Source organism: Megachile rotundata, chromosome 9 (genome assembly GCF_050947335.1).
Source record: "Megachile rotundata isolate GNS110a chromosome 9, iyMegRotu1, whole genome shotgun sequence".
NCBI lineage: Eukaryota > Metazoa > Arthropoda > Insecta > Hymenoptera > Megachilidae > Megachile > Megachile rotundata.
In genome coordinates this window covers 15,892,804-15,912,410 of record NC_134991.1, presented here as the reverse complement: position 1 = coordinate 15,912,410, position 19,607 = coordinate 15,892,804, and the positions used below count along the sequence as shown (strand labels likewise).

General features: G+C 32.7%; 5 protein-coding genes across 8 annotated transcripts; 3 read left to right on the top strand and 2 right to left on the bottom strand.

Annotated features, from left to right (window-relative positions):
• The first annotated feature begins 886 nt into the window (after window positions 1–886).
• Vps15 (vacuolar protein sorting 15) lies at window positions 887–7,542 on the top strand. Its single transcript, XM_003703820.3, has 17 exons — window positions 887–1,054; window positions 1,310–1,490; window positions 1,571–1,714; window positions 2,003–2,157; window positions 2,247–2,437; window positions 2,536–3,245; window positions 3,310–3,618; window positions 3,684–4,067; window positions 4,143–4,466; window positions 4,552–4,881; window positions 4,962–5,112; window positions 5,186–5,299; window positions 5,375–5,567; window positions 5,646–5,811; window positions 5,899–6,169; window positions 6,236–6,566; window positions 6,683–7,542. Exons 1-17 carry the CDS (start codon window positions 963–965, stop codon window positions 6,906–6,908), a joined length of 4,272 nt encoding a protein of 1,423 aa, XP_003703868.1. The 5' UTR covers window positions 887–962; the 3' UTR covers window positions 6,909–7,542.
• Window positions 7,543–10,432: 2,890 nt separating this feature from the next.
• Window positions 10,433–11,996, top strand: LOC100883030 (neuronal calcium sensor 1-like). Of its 2 annotated transcripts, none has more exons than XM_012286271.2 (4): window positions 10,433–10,553; window positions 11,070–11,400; window positions 11,466–11,664; window positions 11,806–11,996. In XM_012286271.2, exons 1-4 carry the CDS (start codon window positions 10,433–10,435, stop codon window positions 11,851–11,853), a joined length of 699 nt encoding a protein of 232 aa, XP_012141661.1. In that variant the 3' UTR covers window positions 11,854–11,996. The 2 variants fall into 2 exon arrangements, with proteins under 2 accessions (XP_012141661.1, XP_012141659.1); XM_012286269.2 differs by having other exon boundaries at window positions 11,031–11,400.
• A 182-nt stretch (window positions 11,997–12,178) lies between these two features.
• Sec20 (vesicle transport protein Sec20) lies at window positions 12,179–13,528 on the bottom strand. The gene is made up of 3 exons (XM_003703821.3): window positions 13,388–13,528; window positions 12,697–13,111; window positions 12,179–12,614 (listed from the first exon to the last, which is right to left on the bottom strand). Exons 1-3 carry the CDS (start codon window positions 13,466–13,468, stop codon window positions 12,427–12,429), a joined length of 684 nt encoding a protein of 227 aa, XP_003703869.1. The 5' UTR covers window positions 13,469–13,528; the 3' UTR covers window positions 12,179–12,426.
• lost (methenyltetrahydrofolate synthase domain-containing protein lost) lies at window positions 13,418–19,414 on the top strand. Of its 3 annotated transcripts, none has more exons than XM_076535265.1 (6): window positions 13,418–13,557; window positions 16,766–16,856; window positions 17,038–17,423; window positions 17,492–17,838; window positions 17,912–18,149; window positions 18,224–19,414. In XM_076535265.1, the coding sequence occupies exons 2-6, from the start codon at window positions 16,838–16,840 to the stop codon at window positions 18,605–18,607; spliced, it is 1,374 nt and encodes a 457-aa protein (XP_076391380.1). In that variant the 5' UTR covers window positions 13,418–13,557; window positions 16,766–16,837; the 3' UTR covers window positions 18,608–19,414. The 3 variants fall into 3 exon arrangements, with proteins under 3 accessions (XP_076391380.1, XP_012141664.1, XP_003703807.1); XM_012286274.2 differs by lacking the exon at window positions 13,418–13,557 and adding an exon at window positions 16,338–16,695; XM_003703759.3 differs by lacking the exon at window positions 13,418–13,557 and having other exon boundaries at window positions 16,338–16,856.
• Idh3b (isocitrate dehydrogenase [NAD] subunit beta, mitochondrial) lies at window positions 13,842–16,117 on the bottom strand. The gene is made up of 6 exons (XM_003703822.3): window positions 15,970–16,117; window positions 15,504–15,563; window positions 15,232–15,441; window positions 14,754–15,145; window positions 14,484–14,673; window positions 13,842–14,400 (listed from the first exon to the last, which is right to left on the bottom strand). The coding sequence occupies exons 1-6, from the start codon at window positions 16,009–16,011 to the stop codon at window positions 14,170–14,172; spliced, it is 1,125 nt and encodes a 374-aa protein (XP_003703870.1). The 5' UTR covers window positions 16,012–16,117; the 3' UTR covers window positions 13,842–14,169.
• Window positions 19,415–19,607: the final 193 nt, after the last annotated feature.

Here is a 19,607-nt window from a genome sequence, read left to right as displayed (position 1 = left end):
CGCTAAATTCAACGACTTATGGAAGTATAAAGAATTTTCAATCGGGTAAGTGAAAAGTAAAGTATAGATTAAGCGAATTATAAATTTGTATGTTATAATAAACAGTATGTATTATTTAAAATACTTTAATGAATGCTCTAGTGTTTTTAAGTGTCCTTTCCCCCATAGTTTTCCTTATGTACATTAATATATCCAGGATTGTCTAATAGGTTGCGAAATCGTATGTAATTAATGATTTCACTGCTACGAATGATCTATAAAGCAGATAACAGGCACCAGACAGTAAATAGATGTTAAACCTGTGATATATTAACTGCGATATCGTATAAGCTGATATAACACGAAGAGTAAAGTCATTCTAATTTTAAAAATGGAACTGCGAATCTAAATAATATTTCAAAACATCTTTTATGCATGTAAATTTCGATATTTGTAAAAGGGTTTTTTAAATAAAGATATTAAAAAGAAAAATATTGTTGGGACCACATTTGTCACACCCATGGTTTTTGTTATTTCAAGTACCCAATGATCCCTTACATATCGCATCCTACTATATCAACTGGAAACGGTACTACAAGTCGAGCAGAAACTCAGTCGGTAACGGCTGGTAATACAGATATTTTATTTGCGAATATAGCAGCAATTGAAATTGCATTTTAAAATTTATACCAATATTATCAAGAAAATAACTACTTTCTCGATTTAAAAGTATCTGCAACTTAAAAAACAGAATCATTATTATTTCAATTTATTAAACATGACAGAAGTGCTAAGAGTAATTAGATTTATGATGACAATTTTTTATGTAAAGTAACTTGAAATAATAAAGTTGTCACACCTAGGAAATTTTTGCAACAAAGTTTACATGTGGCTACATTGCATTATACAGTATCATATGAAGTTGGCACAAAATGGATGCTGCTTGCAAATACATCAATTTTAACTAAATATTCATTTACAAAATGGGAAATCAATTAGTCGGTATTGCGCCTAGTCAAATATTTCCAGTAGAACATTATTTGACAGATCATAGTGACTTATTATTCGATGTAAAGTAAGTAATTCGGTTCAATATTGCGAAAGTGAAATCTTATTTTCTATACCAACCTATACTCTGTCAAAGTTTTGCTCAACATATTAAATGTAAATCTGAATATTGGCATGTTTTCTACGAAAAGTATATTATACCCTGCTTTTCGAAGTTATTGAGTGTAAAAAAATACATTGTATGAAACAGTATTTGTAATACTGAGAACTCATAATATTTATATTTTTCTGTACTTAATTATTATTCCTTATATATCTGCAGCTTAGGAAGTACTAGATTTTTTAAAGTGGCCCGAGCCAGAAGCCAAGAGGGTCTTATAGTTGTTAAGGTATTTGCTATTCATGATCCAACGCTTCCACTATCTGCTTATAAAGACAAGCTCGAAGAAATTAGATCTAAATTAGCATCTGCTGTAAATTGCCTACCATTTCAAAGAATGATTGTAAGTATTTTTGTTTCATACGTGTATTATATGATACATTATATACTTCTATGTAATTAAAAATTATGTATTTATATTAGCTTACAGAAAAATCAGGGTCTATAATGAGAGAATACGTAAAGTATTCTTTGTATGACAGAATTAGTACTAGGCCATTTTTGACAAGTATAGAGAAGAAATGGATTACGTTTCAAGTTTTATATGCTTTGCATCAAGCTCATAAGGTGAGCTGATATTCAAAGGATTTCAGAATGAAATCCATTGTCCATTAATTATTTAAAAATATCATATTTGGGAATTGTTTCATGTGTAAATATGTTATGTTATAGAATTTTCATTGTTCATATTTTGAAATCTAATCTTTAGCTGTTAAAAGAACATGTTAAAATGCCTTCCACAGCATCAAACTGAAAATATCTACAGTCCTGTAGTTCTGAAAGAACATTCAATAGACTCCATTGATACAGTTTCACAAAAAAGAAATTAAAATATCACTTCTCATTTGACTGTAGTTTGGAGTCTGCCATGGTGACATCAAATTAGAAAACATTATGATAACCAGTTGGAATTGGATTTTACTTACTGACTTTGCAAGTTTTAAGCCAACTTATTTGCCCGAAGATAATCCTGCTGATTTTTCATACTTTTTTGACACTTCTAGAAGAAGGTATATGATAAGTTTTCTATTAATTACAGTACTGTATTACACTATAATACTGTTATTATGTTATACTGTAGTTTGTTCAAATATTTCAGAACATGTTACATAGCTCCTGAAAGATTTGTGAAAACATTATCTTCAGAATTAAGCAATACGTTATTATTATCAGAGCAAGAGCTAAAGACAGGTGATTTGCATCCAATGATGGATATTTTTTCAGCAGGCTGTGCTTTAACAGAATTATATAACGAAGGACATCCACCATTTGATTTTTCTCAACTATTAGGTGCGTGTAATATGTATATATATAATGATTATGTATAAATCATATGTGAGATATTACTAAGCAAACATTTAAAAATTATTTTATTATGATGTATTAAGCATATAGAAACAATGAATATTCGGTAAGCAAGCATTTGGATACAATAGAAGATCCTGGAATACGTGAATTGCTTGCATCTATGCTAGAAAGGAATCCAGCAAATAGGAAAAGTGCTGAAATTTACTTAGCTCAAGCTCGTGGAACAGTATTTCCAGAATATTTTTATTCATTTCTACAATCGTACATGCTTATTTTTTCTGCTGCTCCAATTTTATCACCCGATGAAAAAATAAATAGACTTAAAAAAGATATTGGTAATATAATTAACATTTTGAAAGAAGAAGATGAGAAAATGAAAAGTGATACGAAAACCATAGAAGTATCAAAAAGTCAATGTGAAAATAATGTAGAGTCTATTAAAGACGATTCTGGTCATAGCGAAGAGAATACCATTGTCGAAGGCGACAGTGATCAGAGTTTCGATAAAAGCGATCTAAATCAAATCGATTTAAAAACAGTTCCACCACAGGATACCAAATCTGATAGTCAAACGAATAATCAATTAAAAAAGAAAGTTGGAATAGAAGGTGAAAAACAAAATTTATCTCCAGAGCCACTTGAAGGACTAGTTATTATAACTCAGCTTGTTACTTCATGTATACGAGGTTTACATCACTCTCAATCTAAACTGCAAAGTTTAGAAATATTACTTGAACTCGCTGAGAACACATCAGATGAAACGATATTAGATCGAATTTTGCCTTATATTGTAAGTATTGTAGCAAACGATTCGCGTATAACGTTAATCATATCAGCATGAAATTTCTTCGTAGTTTCATTTAGTCCATGATCCTGCTCCACGAGTACGGGTGTCAGCCATACACACGTTGACGAAGTGCTTACACCTTGTAAAATCAATTCCACCTTCAGATGTGAACATCTTTCCAGAGTATATTCTACCTGGTTTAGCACATATCACGCAAGATGAAGCAGTGATTGTTAGGGCTGCTTATGCGGAAAATATTGCGCATCTGGCACATATTGCATTACGTTACTTGGAAAATGCTCATTTATCTAATTTAGGTAATAAAGAAGGTCCAAAACCAAGTTACGATAGTGAACTACAAACTCTGCACGAAATGGTAATTAATTAAATAATTTCATAAAATATGTACTTATATTGTATACTAAACTTTAGTATTACTAGGTGCAACAATCCGTGTCAATGTTATTAACAGATCCTCAAAATTTGGTAAAACAAACGTTAATGGAAAGTGGAATAAATAAATTATGTGTATTTTTCGGGAAACAAAAAGCTAACGATATTCTACTCAGTCACGTCATTACTTTTTTAAACGATAAAGAAGACAAAGAATTAAGGGGCTCTTTTTTTGAGTGCATTGTTGGTGTAGCAGCCTATGTTGGTTGGCATAGTAGTCCCATACTTATGCCTCTTCTTCAGCAAGGATTAGCAGATCCTGAGGAATTTGTAACAACAAAGGCTATTAATGCAATGGCAACTCTTACAGAATTAGGACTTTTACACAAATCTGCGCTTTATCAACTTTTATATGAAACTATGGTTTTTCTAGTAAGTTACATTTTAATGATAACAAGTAGTGCTAACTCTCAGCAACGGTTAATTTGAATATAAAATTTTATATAGGTGCATCCAAACTTGTGGATAAGACATGCAACTGTTGGTTTTATATCTGCGGCAGCAAGAACACTTAATTTGGTAGATGTCCAATGCAAAGTTCAATCAATGATTCAACCGTACTTAAAACATTCACTGATCCAAATAGAGAAGGAAATTTTGTTGTTGGAAGCTTTGGTATCTCCTATACCAAGAATCGTTTATGATTCCGTCGTCAAACATAATGATATAGAAGAATTGTTTCAAATTCTTGAACAGAGACAAACAGCGCGAGCTAAAGCAGCGACAGGAATTGTACCGCAATACAGTGAAATGAGTACTTCTTTACGAAATGTAAGTTACAAGTTTCTTTGTGAATGTATCATGTGATTTTCTTCAAAAACAAAGTCAAATAATGAAATGATATTTTTATTTTTAGTTATTTAGACGTTTAAGTTCAGAATCAATGACTGAAACCGTCGAAGACCATTTACTAGTAATGAAACCACACTTAATGAAAATTAATAAATATCGTAATTCGGTGGACGCGAAACAAAATACGGCCAAATCAGTAGATGGAAAGTTAGAATTAAGTTCTATGAAAGATAGAATACGACATCACATAGTAATATTGTATCCTGATACAAAAGCTGATCTAGGTCTTCCGCCATTTAAGCGATTAGATCGCAGAACATCGGATAGTGTTGGTACATATGCAACAATGAACCAAGAGTGGCGTACTATGTTTGCAGCTCAAGATAATGTTCAAGTAATTTAACAACAATTAGACTTATATTCGGTAGTTGAATTTTACTGAATAATAAGAAAAATTGTTTTCGTACACTATAGCATACCGTTAAAATGTCAGATATGACTGGAAGTAGTGGAAGTCCCAGCCAAAGTTTACATGGAGGAGATATACATTTATCGCCACAACATAGTTTATCTGACATGAACAGTATAAATGATCATTCTCTTCCTGAACGTTCATATATTCAATGTATGTGTCTTGAAATAGCGCTTCGGCTTTCATTTAAACCTATTACGAAACGCAGTTTTGTATAATTTTTCAGACAGGTGTGCACCTTGCAGACTGGAAGTAAGACAGCTAACGTATAGGAAGCAAGAGCAACACGCTGCTGCGTTAAGAGCACAGCATTGGGCTGACAACATTGCATGGCAAGCTGGTAATTGATAATTACCATATTCCTTAGATATGGCATGAATATTTATTACAAACTATGTTGTTATGCTTAAAAAAGGTTCGAGACTGTTACCAAGCGGTTGGAGTCCTAGAGGAGTACCGGTCGCACATCTTCATGAGCACAGAGCTGCTGTAAATAGGCTAGTTTCTATACCAGATACTAGTTTATTTGCTAGCAGCTCTGCAGATGGATGTATCAAAATATGGGACGCTAGTAAAATGGAAGGACGGAATATTGCTAATCGTTCTAGGTAAGTCATTTAAAAAATGTTCATAATATGAAATTTTTTATTAAACGAATACTGTACAGTCTATCTTAATTCCATCAGACAAACCTATATGCATAGAGGAGGCCCTTTAGTTGGCTTAGCTGTGTGTGATCAGGGACAATCATTAGCAAGTTCTGCTAGTCAATCAGGCACAGTATTTGTTCTACGAATTGAATCAAGTTCTAGTAAAATGAGTGTTATTGGTACCAGACAATTAGACCTTCAGGTGACTATAACTGTTATGGTGTTTAACGACTATCTTCATGTTTGATATTTTTAATAATTCAATATAACTTTAAATAAACCCATGCAGGAAGAAGGATGTGCTGTGGACCTGCAGTACTTAGACTCTGGTTCACAATCGGTTCTCGTGTATGCTTCATTATACGGATCGTTAGTGGGCTGGGATTTGAGATGTCCTGGTACAACGTGGCGTTTAGAAAACGATCTAAAACATGGAGTCATTACTTCATTCTGCGTGAACAATTATCAGCAATGGCTGACTCTTGGTACCAGTTCAGGAGTACATACATGCTGGGACTTAAGATTTCAGTTGCCAATAACCAGTATTAAACATCCTACGGGTACGCTGATAAAATAAAATATTTTAAATTATTCTTGGAATTATGCAAAACCTTTTTTGATCTTAGGTGCCAGAGTCAGAAAGGTGATAACACACCCAACAGAACATTCATGGATAATTTCGGCTGTGCAAGGTAACAATGAAATTTCAATGTGGAATCTTGAAACTGATTTCCGACAAATGGTTCTTTGGGCGTCGAGTGCACCTCCACTTAGTCATTCGCAAGGTGGCCACAGCGTATGCGCCATATATTCGGGGTGCATCGATCGCTCAGGCTTCCTGTTGGCTGGTGGTACCGATATGAGATTACGTTTTTGGGATTTAAATACACCTAATGAATCCTACGTCGCACTGCCTGCCGCTAATGACGTTACTCCTCCAAGTTCATTAGCATACGAGTTAGTATTTGTGACATATACCAAGGAATATAAGGATCTAGGGATCTAAAGACTTGATATGACATACACTCACGTTAAAAATTAAATTTAATATGACCTTCTTTTTCAAAAATTAGGCAACGTTTGATAGATGGAACAAACGTGGTACAAGAGGTTCTAGCTGGAGGTGGTCCCGTTTCATCGTCCGGAAGTAGCAGCGTTAGAACAAGAAATTCTGAAGAGGGCGGTCAGGGACCGGAAACTCCGCCGTCTGGACATCACGACACGATATCCGCCGTAGCTATGTCGAACACATGTATCCTTACTGGCAGTACGGACGGATTGATACAAGTTTGGAAATGATTGTTCTCTTTTCTTATCGTGTGATGTTCCAAAGTTACGCACGGTGTACAAATTTTTCTAACGCGTCACAGATTTATTCTGGCGGAGAAAGAATTTTGATCGGACATCGAGATTTTTTTATGAATGAACCTCACGTGCTACAGTAATTCTGTGATTTTTATTTGTATATAACGTGTAATATATATACATAGGTAGATACGATATTTAAAATCATCGATAGTCATGATACCGATGACGCATTGCATTTCTTGAACGGAACTTAAAACCTAAGTTACTTTAATACAGCGATTTTTGTGTAATATAAATGATTTATTTTTCTACCTAAGAAAAGAAAAGAAAAAGAAGAAAAAGAAACGAAGAAAGAGCTTGCTGACTGTAATATATTTAAAAAAAATTAACGACAATTTTAAATAGAGTAAATAGCAACGAGTAATTGTGCGAACATAATACAATCACTGTACAAAACAATGTATCATCAACAAATTTAATCCTTGATACATCATTTATATCGACAGATATACTTTTATGTCATTAGTGTAATAGTAAAACTTGTATACCGACTGAAATACTCATAACCAGCGGATATCTTCGTATTCCCTGATATTGTTACAATAAATTCATATTTTTAACGCAACTTTACAGTCCAATTATTGAACGCGTTCGATCACCAAGGACACACGGGCACAGAAGGGTAAGGTGCACGGCCTGGAAACGCGAAAGGATCAGGATTCGATGTCCGACAAATCTCCTTCCATCGTTCTTTTCCTGCCTTTCCTTGTCGCCGTCTGAACTGATTCTTGGGAACGCGATAATTATAATCAGGTTGTCCAAAAAGAATATCCACCCACGGTGCTCCAGACGCTGCAGCAACCAGCAACAATAACAGGAGCCAAATTCTCATCTTGAATGCACTGTTTTGAACGTTTCACCTTTACAGACTGACGAACAAGCTAAAAAGATGTAAAAGAGTATGACAGCTGGAGAACAATAGGAGAAATGGTAAATAAAGTTAGTCTACTAATTAGTAGATTGTCGCGACATACGTGTGTATTTTTACTTTCGAACTTCACACTGTCTGAACACACCGGTCAATGAGACTTCTTCCTTTAAGTTACCTTTCTTTTAACAATCACGTGAACTGGTACCGATCGTTTTTTATACGGACATCCGGCATGGTACTCTTTTTTTCACGAAACTAACATTTTGAGCTGTTACTCACGGCACCAAGTACATTCTCGCAATGGAGAGATGCTGGATGCTTACCGCCTGTTTTATATACCAACACAGACTTGCCATTCAGAAAAAATACATTGGTATAACATGTAAACACGTATATATCTACCTCCAATTATTTATTAGATTCTTAACAGTGTGAACTCGGAACTTCCCGTTCATTATTGTTAACTTCTCGATTAAAGCGGTTCATTTTGCATGATTTCTCTCGGGTTAAAGAATGATTCCTTTGTTTGAACAAATAAATCCTTAAGTGTAAAAGTGAATAGCTATGACAATATCCTTTTTGTATGAGATCAAGAATTATTTTGATTGATCATGATTCGCTTGCATGAATAGCTAATTAAGTATCAAATTAAAGTTGGGGAAGGCCCTTATTTACTTATTGTTCGATGAAGATCAAAAGATACGAGCTTTATATGCGAAACGCATACGCATCTTGTTTATATTCTATGTGCGTTGAAATTCTCCCAGCAGAAAACACACGGTAAAGGATATAATTATATTTATGTATCAACGCGCAGTATTTGCTTTTATACATACTACCGGTTTAGTAGAAAATGCTTCCTCGTATAAATTAAGCGTAATTATTCAAGGAATAATTACTATACTTAACTGTTTTTATTTTTCAAAGGTCTCATTCTTATAAAGAATATGATACGATAAAAATTCTGCTTAAATAATGTCCACTTTGATTATTTCACTATTTTCTTTCTTGCATTAATCTTAGTTTTCTCAGTTCGCAGACAGTGAAGAACTAGAGCGGCGAATTGTAAAATGCTTAATGACAAAATTGACTACAAATTACTCTAATTTAGGACTTACAAGACTCACTTTCGAAAATGCTAATTTTTCGCGATCCACTTGTTCACAATGCATTCCAAACTGAAGACTCAAAAATTCTCAAGGTCTCAAAATTGAAAGTTCAAGGTTCCAATCAACACAAAACTCAACTAGCAACTAACTTGGTCAGAGTCTAACGAATCTTCGCTCTAATTTAAAATAATTTCGTGTCAAGGTTGACCTTTTGATTACTGTTTACCATGAATTTAATCTTGGCCCACTTTGATTAAAATTTATGTAAGCGTGTATATGTATATCAAACATGAGTTTAATTATTGGTAATGAACATATTCGATGTTGCAGTATGCTGTTTGCCTCGGATGAGCCACCAATTATCCTTCAAATTTGCTGTCGATATTCTGCGAAGCAGGTAATCGTTTTCATTAAAGGTTTGCTATGACTAGCTGTTACTATTTCCTATTACCGTAATAGCACATTTCTAGACTGTCGAACTATTAATAGCATTTGGCAGAGAAAGTCAGCTTCGCTGTTTTGCGCGAAGGGGTTCGCGATCCTCAAATGGTTTTCGTTTATCGGCTAGTCTAGTCAAACTTTCGTGATTGCAATATTTTTAACGAGAGTACTGTAATCAAACGATAAGAATATTGAGGTCATGGTGAACCAGATATAATTATGTCTGTTGCTTTTATATAGGCCTTTTGATGAACGGCGTATACGTTACTTTTTACTTCATTTCTGTTTACTTGCGTTACTTCCTTTCTTAGCAATCTTTTCAAATTTTCAAACGCCATTTAGCGGTGTGGGTCGCACTATTAATAAAGTTATGAACCGATAAATAATTTAGCCACTGAGAAAAAAGTTCTCTTGAAAAATCGAGTACTACGTGGATGTAAGAGGAGTAAATTGCGTTTTAATATGTGTCTATTAGTATTCCCAAAGGAAACGCATATGAAAAACAAATGAGTAAGAAGTAGTTTCTATAATAAGATATCCAGTCGAAGAATAGGATGCGTCAGGCGATTGTACATGTTCTTTGTCTTTAGACATTTTTTTCGACTGCAGTTTTATAGGTAAAAATGCGAAGAGAATGTTATTTGAAGGTCGACTATCTTTTTAGTTAAAACAATCCAAACTAACTGAATGTTTTGTTAAAATGCGTTCGAACGAAATTTATCCTTCAGATTTTCAACAACCATCACGCTAAGTTGTCTAAATATTTTGAACAGCAGCTTCCTTGAAACTGCTCGTAGAAGTCAGCTGCACCACATGCGTCAGTTCTGTTTCACTTCTGATTGAGAAAGCCTCTACATTCTATATTTTAGTTTCCGTGACTTCTCCATATTATTCCGTTACCACTTGCACGGGTATTGAAGCAGGAATGGAGTCCAAGTAACGTAACCGTCTTTCTTTCGTTTTAAAATGAACAGATACCACTTTTTATATTTATGTCGTAAACATTTTTAACGATTCAAATTTTGCCAGATATAATGTCCAATAGCTTCAATATTCATAACAAGGGTAATTCAAACGTTCAAAGTCGAGTGAGTCTCTCTTCAAGAATGCAACAGAGTTTTAAAAAAATGAAGAGGAGCATTCAAAAGATAACCGGTATGTCGATAATAAATTACAGTTCTTTAAAATGTATGCAATTATTTGTTTGATGTTTCCTGGACCAGTAACCCACGATGGGTATGTACAGTCTTGGGCAACTCGGGTTTCTTTTAGTTCTAAGGAACGTCCTACCACTCTTCTTATTTGCGTATATTCTTAGAAGATTCTACGCTCCTCCCTAGATTCCTTTTAGGTCAAATGATGAAAGGTTCCTCCTCTTGCTTTTTCCCTTAGAGAAACCTAAGTTGCTCGTGTACCTTTTCACGATACGAGTATCTGAAAGTAAAGTTTACGCGAGAAATTATCGAGAGCATTTTGTGCAGATATTTGCACAATACACTGAACTTGCAAAAATGTTCCCACTAGCTTCTCACGAGTTTTGCTCTCACCCCTACCCCTTGGTTCGACGCAAAAAATATACCTCTAAAACGGAATTGAAAAATTATCGTATCAGACTATTTTCAATACTTTTAGAAACTCCGACGAGTGTTCAAGCTCACTGCGTTTTCGTAGAGAACATTCAAGAGGACGAGAAGCAACCGAAATACCTATTTCCGGAACGGCTCTCCTCTTTAACGTGTCGAACAGGATTCACGAAGGACGAAATACGAAAGCTCTATCGTGCTTTTAAGCAACATTGTCCTAGAGGAGCCGTAACCACGAACGATTTGAAACCAGTTTACGCGAAATTATTCCCATTGGGCGACCCAGCGAAGTACACGCAGATCGTTTTTAATACTTTCGACAGAGACAAAGATGGTATCGTTAGTTTCGGTGATCTTCTCACTGAAATATCTTTGATCATCATCGGCGATACGGATCAGAAGCTCTCCTGGATCTTCAGGTGATCAGATTTTGCTACCGGTCGCGCAATTATATTGTTACTTTCTACTCTTTATTTCTCATTAGGCTTTACGACTTGAACGGGGACGGTTATATCACAAGAAAAGAAATGTTGGTCATAGTGTCGGCGATTTACGAGATGCTACATAACGGACAGAGCGTTCAGCGGATGGCAGACAGACACGTGGACAAGATTTTTAAAAAGATGGATCTAGATAAAGACGGTGTCATATCCCAAGAAGAATTTATGAACAGCTGCAAAAATGTACAATTATATAATATTATGTAATATTCATTTTCGCGACTATGCTTTCGACCTAGTTTACGTGAAATAGAAACTATTTAATGGAAGTGATTTTGTAACGTTGCGATGAAGATCTTTACTTATAGTACATTTGTGTTTCAGGATTCTGTAATCAAAAGTCAACTGGTACTATTTAATCAATTTTGGTGATCGAAAAATTGTTTAATTATTTTTTAAAGGATAACAATGGAAAAATGTATTTACAGTATTAATCACTCTAGATGAGATAGTTGTAAGTGTGTGTAATGTATTTACAATTAATATGTAATCGATGTTATAAATTATTATATTATTGTGCGTGTACTAATTGATAATTATACACCCTAATATTGTACAAGTTTCATTTTAGATCTCATATTCATTATAGTTTTTAAATTTGGTATCAAAACGCGCATTGAAAATCGTATGCTTGCACCATCTGGCGGTAAATGGCAAAGCTAACCAAATAAAAAATGACTTTTTCTTATAAAATAAATAATTTTCAATTCTTTTTATTTTCATAATAAAAATTGTATTTATAAAACAGCTTTTGGGTTTAAAATTAAATAACAAATATCATTATAAATAAAGAGATCAATATCTGAACTGTGTCTTCAAATTATGATGAGTAATTTCTGATTCTCAATTCAATGCTAGAGGCACAGTGCTCAATTGATCTGCCCATCACCGCTCCAGAAAATGTTTCTCTTTGCATGAAAGAATAATCATACAATTTTTGTACTTTTAGAACAGTCTTTTTTGTAAAATATAAAAGACACATGCAAGGAAAAATGCAAAAGCTAATGCTACTAATGCTTTATCAGTGACTTCTCTTCTACCATATTTGCCTAAAAGTTTTCCAGATTGAACTATAACTTGTTGCTGATGTTCTAATTCATCTTTGGTACTGGTAACTTTATCAGATGATGTTACTGAAAGAAAAAATTAATTTTATAGAGCACAGAAAGTTAGATAATGCTATGTAGGAAGTTCTGTTAAATTTTAAACACATACTTAACGTATCTAATGTATCTGCACTTCTTTGAGTGGTTTCTGCTAAATGCCTAGCTATACTTAAAAGTTTATCGGATACTTGACTTGATGTATTTGCTATACTTTGCCTATCACGTCTTCTACGTAGAGCAGCCTGTTGTTCTTCAGGCAATGAAAGTAGTTCTTCTTTAGCAAGTTTGTCTATTACACAGACACTAACAACATTGGCCTTACGAAATGCAGCTAAAGAAGTATTAAGTTGCTGTTTATAAGTATCTATTTCTGTTAATAATTCTGCTTTTCTTTTTTTTGACAGTTCTTTCTCTGCGGCTGATGTTATTTTATCTATCAATGATTTTAATGCTGCTATTTTTGCTCTGCCTTCTGCATTCAGTTCGTTGAGTAATTCTAATGGACCAGTACATTGTTGAATATCCTGAAAATTATAGATTATTTAACAACGACATTTAAATAAAGAGATAATTATTTGGTTAACTTAACCTCTACAGAGTCTACTGTACATTTATTTGTTGCTGATATAAAAATTTAATTATGATTCTTAATTAAATCACAAATACAAATTGACTAATTCTATAAGTAGTACCTTTCAATTATCGTATCTAATAATACTATAATAATTTATTAAGTATCATACAGTAATTAAGGTTATGTTATGGTTAGTATAAAAAATGTTGTTTTAAATAATACTTACTTGTATTAAAGCTGTAATTTGAAGATGATTTTTTACGATGTCTTGACGAATAAGATCTAGTGCATGGTCCCCGGTGTCCATCGAGACACGTATGTTTTAGCAGTTCAATTATACGGTTATGCTGGTACCTAAAGATGGAATGCCATTTTAATGCTAATTGACAGATTCATGTAAGTTCAAAACAAAAATTTTAAATGTTACATTTTTATATTAATTGTTTATTGAAATTTATATACATATATAACATTTATGTTAGACTTGTGAATCTATATAACACTTAAATATTCATAAATATTAATACTAAATTGTTATAGAATAAAAGATGAGAGTAACTAAATTTTTTTTATATACACATGTATTTTTATTACTTCGTAAATATACATATTTTATAAATTGCAAGATATTGTAATTAAATATATAACGAGGTTATGTTGTAAAGGATAAAAAATACATATAAGACTATATATAATTTATTAACAGTTCGAGTATTTTGCTAATATTGTACAATTGACAAAGTGTTATTACACTTTTTAATTAGAAATACCGTGTTACATGAAAACCATAAATATTTCTACTCACAGAATGTAATTTTTTTAAATAAAATTTCGTTGTTATAGTTCAGATTTAAAGCAAGTTGGGTATAGTTTGTGATGAGATAATATTATGCTATTTAACATGCTCATCTTTAAGATTTCTTACAACGTGAAATGAACACAGTACTCCTTTTCTATATCATCCTATGTTACATAAGTTTTTTAATATTAACAGAGATCATACAAACATTAACGAAGATGATTTATCACAGCAGTAGTGAACTCTGTTGTAGAACTCTGTCCACCTAAATCTTTTGTTAATACTTTTCCATCATTTAAAACACTATTTAGCGCATCTTTGATTTGCTCAGCATAACGTTTTAAGTTTACATGACGCAGAAGTTTTACAGCACACAGAAGCATAGCAGTGGGATTTGCTACATTTTTACCAACAGCCTCTGAATATGTGTGTCTTGCACCCTGCATCATACATAAAATTATTATATTTTACATTATTTTTAAACGAAGTTAAAGGTTTATAATAATATGTTAATTATTGTTACCGGTTCAAAAACAACACATTCAGGGCTGTAGCTAGCACCTGCAACTACACCTGCACCACCAACTAATCCAGATGCAAGATTGTCCAGAATATTACCATACAAATTTGGTAATACCATCACATCAAATTGGTGTGGATTAGATACCATTTGCATAGTACAGTTGTCTACAATCATTGTTTCAAATGTGATCCTGAAATAAGTTCATAAAATATTATGTTAATATCATCTATTAGTACTTGCTAGGGAACTTAGATAAATATCTGCAATTACCTAGGATACAATTTTGCAATTTCATGACATGATTTTAAAAAGAGACCATCACCAAGTTTCATAATGTTGGCTTTGTGAACACAAGTAACTTTCTTGCGGTTGTGCTTTACCGCATAATCAAATGCAAACTTTGCAATCCTCTGACTCTTAGCAGCTGTTACTATCTTTAAACATTCTACTACACCTTTCACTGATTCATGCTCTAAAGCAGAATACTCTCCTTCTGTTTGTTCTCTGATGATAATGCAATCCACATTTTTATGACGGCATTTAACACCTGGCAATGATTTTACATGAACAACGTTTGAGTATAAATCTAGACTTTTACGTAATTTCATGTTCAATGTTTGAAGTTCTCCAGTGTGGGAATGATCTGGTGTTGCTAGAATACCCTATTATTGAATAGTTAACATTTAAAACTACATATTTGGTACTATTAAATACAAATAGTTTAATGTGATTAATGGATATACAATACCTTTAAGCATACTTGATTCCTTGCAATACTATTGGATACCTGCTCAAGAGGTGCACTCAAAGTTGGATTTACTTCAGAGAGGAAGAAAGGTTCAAATTCAACTGGTACATTTGCAGCTTTGAAAACATTTTGTACTGCAACTACTAACTCTGGCCCTACACCATCTCCTGGTATGAGGGTACATTTTACTTTTCCTTCCTGTTCAACTATCTGAAAGAAAAAGCTGTTTATAATTTGTAACAGTAATTTTTTGAAGAAAATTTTATACGTACAGATTCTTGTAAACGCACAGCTCCAACATGTAGAGATCTAACAGCTCCCTTTTGAGCAGTCTGTAAATAAAAATGTTTGAACTGTATTTTATCAAATTTATAAATCTAAGTATTAAATATAATTGAATATATAAAAGTAAAGTTATATTGTATATAAATCTAATTTACTTTAACCAAATTAAAAAGTTATATTTATAGTAAGATATGAACATGATGATTGAATAACGTGATTATTTAATCCATTCTACTAATTCAATTTTATTTTGGCAAAATTTCTGGTTGCTCAAAAAATTTCAAGAAAAGATTCTGTATGTTATTCAATGCCCTTGTAATAATGGTTGATATCTCCTTTTTAGTAACTGAATAATTCTGTATGATTTGACAATATTTTAAGATGGGAGGATTTGAAAAGTTGTACAAGTTTTATAAAATTAGAAATTGTTTGATTTAACTGAATATGTATTACCTGTGAAAACACTTTGTAGATGTTTCTCGCTAGTAAAGCCATTTTCACGACCTTAGGTGTCGATCTCACTCTTACGTTTGTATGTATATCAGTAACGTATCATATCGCAAATAAAGGGGCCACTTATGTCAATCTAATTTTGTTAAAAAGAAATTACGTTTTCCCTGATTATATTGTGTACAAGAGTATAAACTAAATCAATTTGTATATTTTACTATTTATTAATTATGTTGGTCTTAAATATATTTATATAAGTAATATAAAAATATTATATGGCATATAGATACGATCCTGTAATCATAATCGTTTTGCTTCGTGTTTTTTCGGTGTATTTCGTTATACATGTCATAATGTTTTGTCGCTAAAAAAACAAAAGATTACCAATTTCACCAGTGATATCAAATAACTTCTCTGGTTTCAAGGACTGGGTGTTTTTATTTTAATGTTTCACTTGTGAAAGTATAAATTATCTAATAAGTATATTCAGCTGTTCAAATTTTTGCGCCTTCTATATGCGGATACGTCAGCTGAGTTTAAATCTCTAAGATTTAAATTCTTCTTTAGTCTAATCCAACAATGACAAATATAATAACCTAATCCCTCCATTATTTCATATGCATAAATAAAAATCCGTATATTTACGAAGAAAATTATGATTTCATAAATACATATTCAAACTTCTAGTGGATTTCATTATGACAAGTTTACCGACATGGATTTGCGCAGGTATAGAAACAAGTGCAAAAAAGACTGGAAATAAATCATGTAATCTATTTTTATAATATAAAATTTTCAGAATCAGTTCTTCCTGAGTTTATTGTAATTTATAGTTAATACGGTTCGATTAAAATTAAACCACTTAATCAAAATGGCTGAAGAACAATTACGTGAGTAATACTCCGAATGTTATAAACATTAATAAACGTTTGCAGTCAAACATTTGTTGTCATATTACTTTGAAACTAATCACATATTAAATTTTAATAAGTCGTTAATAACGAACTATATAAATATAAACTTAGACATTTTGTATATGAAAAAAATATTAATTTTAACCATATCTTTTAGCTGAGGAGGTAACCAAGCACAGTTTTCGGCAAAAAACATGGGACTATTTGATGAAGAATAATTTAGTAAACTTTCCTGTTGTTGTGTATGATCGGATACCAAATTTCAAAGGTGCTTCTGAAGCGGCATTACGCGTAGCAGAATTAGAAGAATTTAAGAGAGCAAGAGTTATAAAAATCAACCCAGACAAACCTCAAGAACCTGTTAGATTCTTAGCATTAGAAGCTAATAAAGAAATATTGGTGCCAATTCCTAGATTAAGATCTGGATTATTTCATCATGTTACACCAGTTGCTGGAGCCACAAAAAATGAACTAAGAACTTTATCAAAAATTCATGGTTTAATGGAAGCTGGTAAACCACTCGGTGTAGAGTCAAAAATAAAAGTACATATTACTAGATGTACAAAACTTCTATTTCTATTAATATTCACTTATTTGAGATTTTATTTCAGGTTGATTTAGTCATATTGGGATCTGTATGTGTTAGCCGTGATGGATACAGACTGGGTAAAGGTAAAGGTTTTGCTGATTTGGAATATGCTATAATGACAAGAATGGGTGCAATTACACAGGATACTATAGTTATTACAACAGTGCATGATTGCCAAGTATTTGATATGCTTCCACCCCAATTATTTAAAGAATATGATGTACCTGTTGACATAATTGTTACACCTACTCAGACAATAATAGTAAATCCAAAGTTGAAAAAACCTAGTGGTATTATATGGTCCATGCTGAGTGAGAGAAGAATCAAATCTATGCAGGTATTGCAGCAGCTTAAAGAGATGGATGAGAAGTATGCACTGGAACATTCAGTTGATACTATATGAGTATACATGAATATGTATTGGTTTATTCATTGTTTCTAGAGATGGTAAAATAGTAGTTTTAAAGGAGGAGGACTCTGACACAGAAACACAGAGACTGTATAGACATCGGCCAAATTCTTCAAGAAATAACAAACGTTCCAAACCAGGAAAAAATGTTTCTGGTGAAAATGATGTTAGCGGAGAAGGAGAGAAATTTACGATGAAGGGACGTTCCCCTAAAAAACGTTCGCATAATATTAAATCAGAGAACGATAATTCGTTCACCAACGGAATCGAGGTATGTGTATTAAAATTACGTAAGTACCCTTTGAATGAAAGAAAAGTACCTGATTATGTTTGGTCATGTTTTAGGAAAACATCGTGAACAGCGACAAAAACACGCAACGTCGTAGAAACTTGAGACTGAAATCTAAATCACAAGTTGCGTTTTCCCTGAAATTGTCAAATATCTCGTCCAGTGCGAGAATACGTGACTTGAAAAATGCTCTGTTAGAACGCGGCGTTAAACCAAACGAAATAACTTGGTTAGGTTATCGGGGTATTTGCTATCTTCATTTCAATAAACTTAGGGAAAAGAATAGTTTACCAGAACAGCCGATACAAGTCGATTCGATAATGACTAACCTACAACAGTTGTGTATCGGTGAACCCACTGGAAAAGTGGAAGATTTCATAATCGTAGAACCTGCGAAACCGATATCCAGGATAGAAGTTACGGATGTTTCTTCTGTTTAAAAAAGTATTTGGATGTTCTTTTACGATTGACTTAGTACAATCTGTGTAATCACTCAACAGATATCGCTGTTTAGACGCGTTTATTCTTATGGAGATAGTCTGTTTCCATAAAATAATGATCATTTACCAGTTCAAGAAATATATAAATTTGTCTTAGTAATTTATGATGTATTTGTACACACCTTAAGTGCAAAATAATCTATTAATTTATATTACACTTCTATAGGTGAAATACTCTTTGATAATAATAATGTACTTTTTAATAATTCAGGTGTATGTACTGTGATCACGTAAAAAGTATTTAACGATAAGAGAAATTAATTTAAATGATTTCTACCGAGTTATGCTAGGCATAAAAAATTGTATGTATATGTATATAATATTTATCTGACATCACAGACTGATAATATAGTCAACCTTTAAATAACATTTGGAACAAATGAGAGTAAAACATCTTTCATTTGTCTATTGGATATTCTATTTTTCTGAGAGAGTATTTTCACAGGGATTAGATAGAAATACGTATAATTTTCGTATTACTGTACCTTATAGTCATTTGTTGTATTCGAGATTAGGCGACTCGTGTGTTAGCATGGCAATTTTTTGTGATATAAACATAGTGATCTTTCCTTAGAAAACGATAACATTGTTGTTAATTTTATTAGTAGCGCTATTATTAATATAATTAGTATGCGAATAATTTTTTGTATAATTATTTTACTGTCATAATTTTAAGAATCCGCTGGTCGAATCATTTTGTAGACTCGATGTAAGGAAATAAATTATTTAACTTTTCTAACAACAGAACGATGTATTTTTCATAGAAAGTTACTGTTTTCTTTCGTTTCGAACACAATAGTTAAAAATTGATAAGTTCACAGCAAACTTCGCATGCTTTCATAACTCGTGGAATTGAAGATTGTTATCGTAAACACGTTATTCTTACATCCGATATTCCAAAATAGTTAACCATGCGGGAAATTGTTTTCCAACGCTGGTA